The 8,420-nt window shown below is 32.4% G+C and overlaps 3 protein-coding genes and 1 pseudogene across 4 annotated transcripts in view; 1 reads left to right on the top strand and 3 right to left on the bottom strand.

Annotated features, from left to right (window-relative positions):
- LOC106324650 (UDP-glucuronic acid decarboxylase 4-like) overlaps nucleotides 1-1,727 on the bottom strand; it is a 4,416-nt gene extending 2,689 nt beyond the window's left edge. The window contains exons 1-5 of one of the 2 annotated variants that reach the window (XR_001266721.1): nucleotides 1,481-1,727; nucleotides 1,325-1,404; nucleotides 1,181-1,264; nucleotides 1,036-1,110; nucleotides 568-676 (exon numbers count right to left, since the gene is read on the bottom strand). Coding sequence is in view for 1 of the 2 variants with exons in the window: in XM_013762604.1 (XP_013618058.1) it covers nucleotides 632-676; nucleotides 1,036-1,110; nucleotides 1,181-1,264; nucleotides 1,325-1,404; nucleotides 1,481-1,715 (519 nt within the window). In the remaining variant the exon portion in view is untranslated. Of the gene's footprint in view, nucleotides 1-9; nucleotides 677-1,035; nucleotides 1,111-1,180; nucleotides 1,265-1,324; nucleotides 1,405-1,480 lie in introns of those variants that run through there. The other variant, XM_013762604.1, reaches the window with a different exon arrangement.
- LOC106324530 overlaps nucleotides 1-2,231 on the top strand; it is a 4,938-nt pseudogene extending 2,707 nt beyond the window's left edge.
- Nucleotides 2,232-2,747: 516 nt separating this feature from the next.
- LOC106324642 (tetraspanin-12) lies at nucleotides 2,748-4,219 on the bottom strand. Its single transcript, XM_013762591.1, has 2 exons — nucleotides 3,603-4,219; nucleotides 2,748-3,120 (listed from the first exon to the last, which is right to left on the bottom strand). The coding sequence occupies exons 1-2, from the start codon at nucleotides 4,089-4,091 to the stop codon at nucleotides 2,818-2,820; spliced, it is 792 nt and encodes a 263-aa protein (XP_013618045.1). The 5' UTR covers nucleotides 4,092-4,219; the 3' UTR covers nucleotides 2,748-2,817.
- Nucleotides 4,220-6,164: 1,945 nt separating this feature from the next.
- LOC106324531 (methylthioalkylmalate synthase 1, chloroplastic-like) overlaps nucleotides 6,165-8,420 on the bottom strand; it is a 10,829-nt gene continuing 8,573 nt past the window's right edge. The window contains exons 6-10 of the mRNA XM_013762486.1: nucleotides 7,735-7,821; nucleotides 7,526-7,626; nucleotides 7,418-7,451; nucleotides 7,217-7,291; nucleotides 6,165-6,302 (exon numbers count right to left, since the gene is read on the bottom strand). Of these exons, the coding sequence (XP_013617940.1) occupies nucleotides 6,165-6,302; nucleotides 7,217-7,291; nucleotides 7,418-7,451; nucleotides 7,526-7,626; nucleotides 7,735-7,821 (435 nt within the window). The remainder of the gene's footprint in view (nucleotides 6,303-7,216; nucleotides 7,292-7,417; nucleotides 7,452-7,525; nucleotides 7,627-7,734; nucleotides 7,822-8,420) is intronic.

Below are 8,420 nucleotides of genomic sequence, written 5' to 3' on the forward strand. Positions count from 1 at the left end.
CAAAATATGTAGCAATTCTTTTCCAAAAAGCCATTGCTTTCTGGTCATTGCTTACGATAGGGTCTTTAGATGTATTCAACCAAGCACTGATGAGCACCTTGTCCTCAGTTGGTGACCATTTCCGCCTTTCTTTACGGTCACTCACGATGTCTGCTTCTTCATTTTCCTCTTCAGGCCATCCAGTACCATAGGCAGACGCATCAGAGACAGAGGGGTATGGTTGTTGACTGTTTAAAAGGTTTTGAAAGCTACAAGGTGACGTAAATGGATCCATAGCGAAGGGGAATGAATTAAAAATGGGGAATGAGAGCTTGTTCTGTTTTATGAAATGCAATTTGAAAGGAGAAGAGATATGAAATGAGAAAGGGATACTTGGTCGTTTTTAAAGCAAACTTAATGAGAGTTTAGTAGGTGTTAAGTATAAATGGTCATAAATGTACTTAAAACTAAAAAATCAAGAAAGTCAATGTATCTACCTAAACAATTGCCATCAACTACATGATCCTAAAGTCCATTTAATTCTAACCTAAACCATGTCTAACACGCATTAAAGGATGGACAGCTTACCTCTGAACCTGAAGAGATGGTTTGACATCTTTGATGAAGAGAGTCTTCAATGTGAGATGTCTTCTCATTTCCTGTATCTTCCTTCCATCAACCTCATCAGACCCTCCACCTTTATCACATTCAAATGTACTTACACTCATAAACCAACAAATCCAACGTAAAGGAGAGACAACAAAAAAAGGAAGATAAATGTTTTTTTTAACTCAAGGACATGGTACAATAAAGCTCTTTTTTTATCAATCGTTAGGCATCCATCCTCAAAGTTATGATGTTAAAAAACCTCAACTAACAATTCTCAACCACTTATTGTACGCTAGTGAGATCATCATTTGAAAATGTAACAATTGTATTACCAGACCAAAATTTGAATATAGTAAACCTCCATGAAAGTTAAAATAAATTATAAAAAGGATGGTAGTCTTGGTAATTAGAAGTAGTAACAGTTTAGGAGGAAAAGAGGGGGATTACCAGATCAGAGACAAACTGGAAACTCCTTGTCTGCTTGCCATCACCATAAACAGTCAATGGCTCTTTTCTTAATGCCTGCCACCAATCATATTATTACCATTCTATTACTTAAATCATCCTAATCCTAAAAAAGAAAGCCTGTTACCTGGGCAACAAAGTTGCTAACAACACGACCGTCATCAATACACATCCTTGGCCCATAAGTGTTGAAGATCCGAGCTATCCTAACCTGTGATCCTCGTATTCAGTCATATTTTCTGTATAATTAAAGAATCAAAAACACACAAACCTCAACATTGGCGCCTCTGTGGTAGTCCATGACCAACGTCTCCGCCGTACGCTTCCCTTCGTCGTAGCAACTCCGAACACCTGTTCAAGTGAACTACACTAATAATCTGCATGAAGAATCATGAATACGAAGTAGAAAGAAGGTAAAGGGAATTACTCTGAATCGAGGATCTCGTTCCGTATCCGGGAATCGGTTGGTTGGAGGATGGAGAGAGAATCGTGAAGGCTAATGTGGCGATCGCGATGCCGACGAGAACGAAGAGGAGTCTCTGTTCCCGTAGCATGTAACTGATGACAGGACGAATCGATACGAACCACGGCTTGATCGGCTTCCGGTAAAGAGATTGCGCTTCTCGTTGCTCCACCTCCATCTCCTGTCGCCGGTATGTCATCTTCTTCTTCTTCTTCTTCTTCTTCTTCTTCTTTAATTGAAATCTGGATCGAAATAATTAAGGAGTGAATTAATCAGTGTGTGTTTGAATTCCGAGTCGACCTTTAGGACGTGAGTGAAATGCGAAATGACTTTGTCGTCATCGGCGTTAAATCACGAAGAGGAGAGACGGAGAGACCGAGCCATCATCAAGCTTTGGAGATTTCATCAGAAAAGCATCTCTGATTCTTCGATGACATCGAAGAGAGCACAGCCGAGACAACAATAGAGAGAAAAGGCCACGCGTTTTTTCCTTTCGTAGAAAAAGAATCAACCAATACGAATATGCCACGTAGGAGTTCTTTACCACTCCTATAATCACTCAATTAAGGAGCGGTTCAGCTTAATAAATTCATTTTTCATTTAATTTTTTCTCTTTAATATATCAGGACCTCCTCTAGATGCTACCGATGGAGGTGGTCTAACATCACTGGTTGCTTATGCGTTTTTGTTTCTTTCTTGTACTTTCCTCAAGTAATTTGCTTTAGATCCATACATGTTATTTTTTTCCAGTAGAACATTCCAGCTTCAGCAATAATAGTGAAGTTTATCAAATGTTTGATTAGTTCTACAGTTACATTTTTTTGTAAAATATATTTTCATTAAAACATGGGATCAAATTAATAACAATATACATTTATTTCTTGGATTTTTTACATAGTTTGTGTATTTTCAAAACTTCATAGTTTTAGATCATCAGAGCATAGAACATGCCATTGGAAGTGTCTAAAAGAGGTTATCATAATAAAATATTCGAAAGAAAGAAGGATTTTCAAATGAGATATTATCATAAATTCATGAAAAACTACTTGTTTTCTGTCAGTGGTTTATTCTTTAAAAATAAATTTTAATATTTAACAAAATTATTTAAATTTTTTATTTTTTTGTGAGATAGGATGCTCTCATAGTTGTTTCCATCAATGCATTCACACGTTAATATATCCAAACCGGTATTCATGTTCAAGAAGTATCAACACATCAAGTAAGAATTTCAAGAAAATAAATAGGAACGATAAATTAATTAATTTTGAGAAGTAAAAAGAAACAAAATGAAGGATGAGTGTTTAGAGGAACCGGCGCTTCCATGGAACACGATTGTTTTTCCTCACACAGCAGCCCCATGAGTAAAGAAGAACGACGAGAAGGATAAGAAGGAGATTAAAGACGAGAAGGATCCTCCATCTTTTTCTTATCCCTTTGTAAACTCCAACCTTGCACGTCTCACAAGAGTAACACAACTGGCTCTGCGTGTTACTCCACGTTTTGCAGTCCTCTTTGATCTCTGCCGTCGACGTTGCCGGAACTGTCCACCACGTAGCATTCTTTGCCTCGAAGCCACATTCTACTGGAGGTCGACAACATCCGAACTGAATATAAGAAAAAAGACATTTTACATACTAATATATACAAATTATTAACAATTTTAGATTTTGTTGGGCGTTGGAGGTCCTGTTCGGGTCAGGTTTTTGGATTTTCGATACCATGTCAATAAGTCTCATTCGAGCTTTTCTAATTCCAGGTCGAGTTCGGTTCGATTTTTCCCGGGTTCATTTGATAAAAATTAACCAACCTACATAATTTAACTAGAGTATTCAAAATAACCAAAATATTGGGTATTAATATTACAAAAAATCTTCTGAAATACTCTATAATATGTAAATTACTTTTAGGTTATATAAATAAATAATAATTTAAGTTAACATCAGACTTTTCCGAATACTAGGCTGGATTTGCGTTGGTTTGGATTATAATTTATATATATCCAGCCATTCGGGTATTTAAAAAAACGATTTGGATTGGTTCCGGTTCGGATAAACGGCGATGCCTACTGAAATGTATGAACACATACCTTTACGTGTGAGAGATGTTTGGCGTCAAAGTCAACGTCACGTGGACGAAACCTACAAATGGAAGAATCAGCCATGCATCGTTTAATCCCTTCCCAGTTCTTACCTTGAAGGAAATGGTCTCCTATCCAGTTTTGAAGATCACCGGTCTTCACATTCCCTATTCCTTTGTCTGAAAACGCTTTGCCGGCGGAAGAATTAGTTACAAGGAAGATGAAGATGGAGAAGATTAGGGTGAGAAGAATGGAGAGGAAGAGGAAGAACAGGTAGAGAGTAATGATGATGTAGTTGTCGTAGAGAGCCGCAATGAGGCCTAAGGAAGATATGAAGAAGATGAGAGTCGCTGTTACGATGAGAGGGTTTTGAATGAAGCGTTGACATTGTGATGGGCCTTCAATGAAGAGATAGACAGAGAAACATAAGGTGGCGAGGCCGATCAATGCGAGGATTGCGTTTGTTGTTATCACGGCGGCATTGCTTAGCCGTGGCATTGTTTAAACGCCGGTTATTTTTGGCCGGAGACAAGAGACAAGTCGGTTTGTTGAGAAAATAAATGTCAAGTGTTATTTATTAAATACATGGCTCCGTGTGGTATGGTATATATGTGTGTATACGAGGAATATTGAGCTTGTTTACCAAAAAGTTAAAACAAATGTGAATATTAAACTTGTCATAGTTAGGTTGATTTGGTTGACGGCTTAATTATTTATATATATAGTTTTCAACTTATGACTCTTTAATTGTTATTATTATTTTTTCGTCATATGTTTAGAATTTTATCAACTTGAGAACATTGTATCTGATATTCAGTATTACAAATAAACACACACATATATATAGCTATTATTAGTATATTATATGAGATGAGTATGTATATATATCAAAACTATCCATAGATCGTTTTCAGTAAGAAAAAAACTATCCATAGATCAGAGATGTGATATTATAAGAAAAAAACTATCCATAGATCGTTTTCATTTACAATTCTTTCCATTTTGACCAAAAGAAGGTGTAAGAAACTCCTGTGATTTTAAGACGATGACTGTTTGTTTGGTTTCTAGATTTTGGATTTTGGATTTTGGTTTTTAGTTTTTAGTTTTTGGTTTTTGAATTTTAGATTTTGGTTTTTGGTTTTTGATTTTGCAGTAGATTTTAGTTTTTTGAAAAACGTGAATGGTAATTTTAGATTTTAGTTTTTAGTTTCTGGCTTTTACTTATAAAATAATAAAATAAAAATATTATCAATAGTAAAATATTTATTATGGAAATAATAAAATATAATATCATTACCAAAATACAAATAAGCTTATTTGAAAAAACAACAAATAATACAAAATTTAATTCTATGTTTAAACATAAGTTATATATACTTTGTTTTATAATTAAAATAATAATTTTAAATCATATTTTTATTTTTTAAATATCTTTTTAGATTTTTTTTAATAATATATAAATACCAGAGTTTTACTCTTATATAAAATAACATATGATCAAATATTTTTGAATGTTGGGATGAAAGATAAATGGTCTAATTGTATGTATAATCACTTATTTAATATTAATAAAGTGTAAAAAAATTGGTAAAAAAAGTGCAAAAATTTTATTTGATGATATAATGGTTACATGAATGTTTGATAGTGGAAAAAAGACAAACAGTTTATGGGATAAAAATGAAAGGAGAAATCATTGAAAATAAATAAAATAAAAAAGTAAAATGATAGATAGAAAAACAACTTAGTACAAAAGCTAAGAAAATAGAAATTTTGGTTTTTGTGTAGAACTAGGTAGTTATTTGAAAAACTAGTTTCCTAATTTTTAGGAAATCACACGGAATCTTAATTGGTAATTAAAGTGATTTTTTAAAAACAAAAGCCAAAAACCATTTTAGAAACCACAAACAATCAACCTAAACAGTTATTGTGGTACGAGTGGTTAGTTTATAATAAAACGGGATACGTGGCAAATGTTCAACCCTTACCACATCGGCACTACGTTGGGACGTGGTGTCCACTAACTAAACATCTGAAGCTTTGGACGGTGTAGAATTAAGCTCTTTGACTTTGCCTCCTTTACTTCATGTCCATAACTACGCGCTTTTGTCAAAACTGGATGATCATAGTTTATATTTTATTAACCTTGTATGCATTTATTATGTGTTTATATATTCATACAAATGTTGTTACGCGTATCAAATAAAAACCAAATCAGTCTCATATTTGATTTGCTTATGTCAACTCCAGTTCGGTAGGTGGGTGACAATTGAAACCTTTACACCCCCAGGTAAGTGATTAATATAATGCTTAAGTTTTTCATCTTTTTTTGAACTAAGGGCTTTCAATTTAAAACTTAAACTATTACAAGATAAGATTTGAAATCTTATAGTTTGGAAAAGCTGGAATATGAAACAAGTTTCATGTAAGAGTGAATCTCAAACCAATGAAACAACAAAGGTTGAGACTAGATAAACCATCTCAGTATTGTTTTATTCATTACAACAACAACATATGCATATCAAATGAGACTTTTCTTACATTGATACAGAAACATAAAACGTGTTCACATATTTATACCGCTGAGGAAATCTGAGGGTCTGGTGCAATATAGCCTTTACTGTTGATTTCTTTGCCGTTTAACTTCTCTGAGGAGAAGATTTCATCACCACACAGCGTTACTAATGCCTTGAGATCATCATCCGTGATTCTCTGAAATTATTATCAAACAATAATTAAGTGTGACATTCTATAAATCAATTTGTATCTTATATATTAAAACAGAAGTCAATTCATGGTGATTTTTTTTTAAAATGGACCTAGTGGACCTATTATTACAAAATCATGTTACATTTAATTTTTAATCTTATCATTTAAATTTTGGGCATACCAGAAATTTTTATTGGGCTATCAATAATTGGATTTAAACAGTAGATGATTTATTGGATTTATAGATAGTATAAATTAAATAGATATAATTTAATGTTGTAATACTATACCTCTATATGTTAATAATTTAAATATTTGTCGATGTTAACTTTTAAAATTATAAAGATTTTTTTTTAAATAACAAAAATCATATTATCTAACAATGATTAATTTTTACTACCTTAAACCAATGAAACCAAATTTTAAACTATATAGTTTATTTTAAAAATTAAACAAAAACTAAATGTTTAATTATTTACTCGATAATATAAATCTATGAAGCGAAAAGTTTATTTTTTTAAAAACTTTCTATATTTGTGAAATGTTAAAATATTTTTGAATATGACAATAAAACAATACTTTACTAATCTTTATATATATAGTTACGATTTTAATAATAAAATAATAATCCAAAAATATATATATAGAAAAAGATACAAATACATGTAAAAGCTTAAAAGAATCTATTCAATGAAAAAAAAATACCGTAAACTTATTATGTTTTAAAAATTGATAGACACATATATATTATAATATATACCAATTTAGAATTAAAAATAAAATATTAATATAAAAATAAATGAAAACAAAAATCCGCGCGGTTGCGCGGATCGGTATCTAGTTTGAAATTATAATATCAAATTGAGTTTCAAGTATATGTGCACAAGAAGATATAAATACAAAATAAAAGAACAAACCTTTTCCTGCTTGGTTAGATCTCTGAACCGTGAGAAAACCTCGTTCAATTTCTCATCATCGATTTCATATCCCAACTGACAGCAGAAACACACACCCAAGTATATTAATTAATTAATAAATATATAGATCTCCTATTTAGGTATTTGTATATGATCATTGCGAACCAACGAGTAAAAATGATCTAATCACAATGTAATTACCTCTTTCAGACGACCTTTCACCGCATGACTTCCACTACGTATTTCCATAAATTTTTCAAATAAGTTAAATAAGTAAAAAAAAAATATTACTTAAAATTGAATAATTACCTAAGCTTTCCAAGAACAATGCCTGAATTTTGAGATTTTACAACTCCTACGTCTTCTGGTGATAAGATCTCATATGTACTCCGATTTTTCAATATCCCATCCTTTCAAAATGTGTAAAGAATGATAACCAATTCTATCTCATAATTGATTTTCTGTATATATATATATATATATTAATATGTATGCATGTATATATATATGCACCGAACCTGGTGAATGCCGCTCTCATGAAGAAAACAGTTGGTTCCAACTATAGGCTTGTGGGGTTGAACATACAAGCCAGTGTATTCTTGAACCTTCTCAAGAATTAACAACCTATTAGTCATTCAAATCTCTTAGAAACACAAAGAATTATAACAACAACTTTTTTTATTAGCTTTAGAAACTACTCAAAACTAAAGCTCTCAATATGTTTCTCTTAGATCATATGGAACACCTCTCCATTAGACCTATATTTATATGAAAAACAATTCCCTTTAACATGTGCGATATGGAAAACACAAACCTAACCTAAATAGAAACTTTCTTTTCCTATTTCTAGGTTTCCTTATTGTGTTTATCTTAACATATTAAACATCTAATAATATGTTAAGTTTCCACAAGCTTGGAATTATCCAACATTCACCCCCTTAATTCCAACTTGAATTAGAGAGATCAATTTTTTGAACTCCGATTAAGCTCCTCATTTGCTTGAACATAATCCTTGCTAATGGCTTGGTAAGGATGTCGGCCTTCTGCTCAACACCCGACACATGCTCCACTTCGATCTGCCCGTTCTCCACACACTCACGAATGAAGTGATACTTCTTGAGTACATGCTTACTCCTTCCATGGAAAACTGGATTCTTGGTTAGAGCAATGGCTGATTTGTTGTCGATCCTAAGCTTGACTCTCT

The sequence above is a fragment of the Brassica oleracea genome, chromosome C2, assembly GCF_000695525.1.
Source record: "Brassica oleracea var. oleracea cultivar TO1000 chromosome C2, BOL, whole genome shotgun sequence".
Lineage (NCBI taxonomy): Eukaryota > Viridiplantae > Streptophyta > Magnoliopsida > Brassicales > Brassicaceae > Brassica > Brassica oleracea.

What these genes read in the sequence shown, in the direction of transcription:
- LOC106324642 (XM_013762591.1), bottom strand. Translation starts at nt 4,091, where the DNA reads ATGCCACGGCTAAGCAATGCCGCCGTGATAACAACAAACGCAATCCTC. An exon ending in AACATCTCTCACACGTAAAG is followed by an intron (nt 3,121 to 3,602) that starts GTATGTGTTCAT and finishes TCTTATATTCAG; the next exon opens with TTCGGATGTTGTCGACCTCC.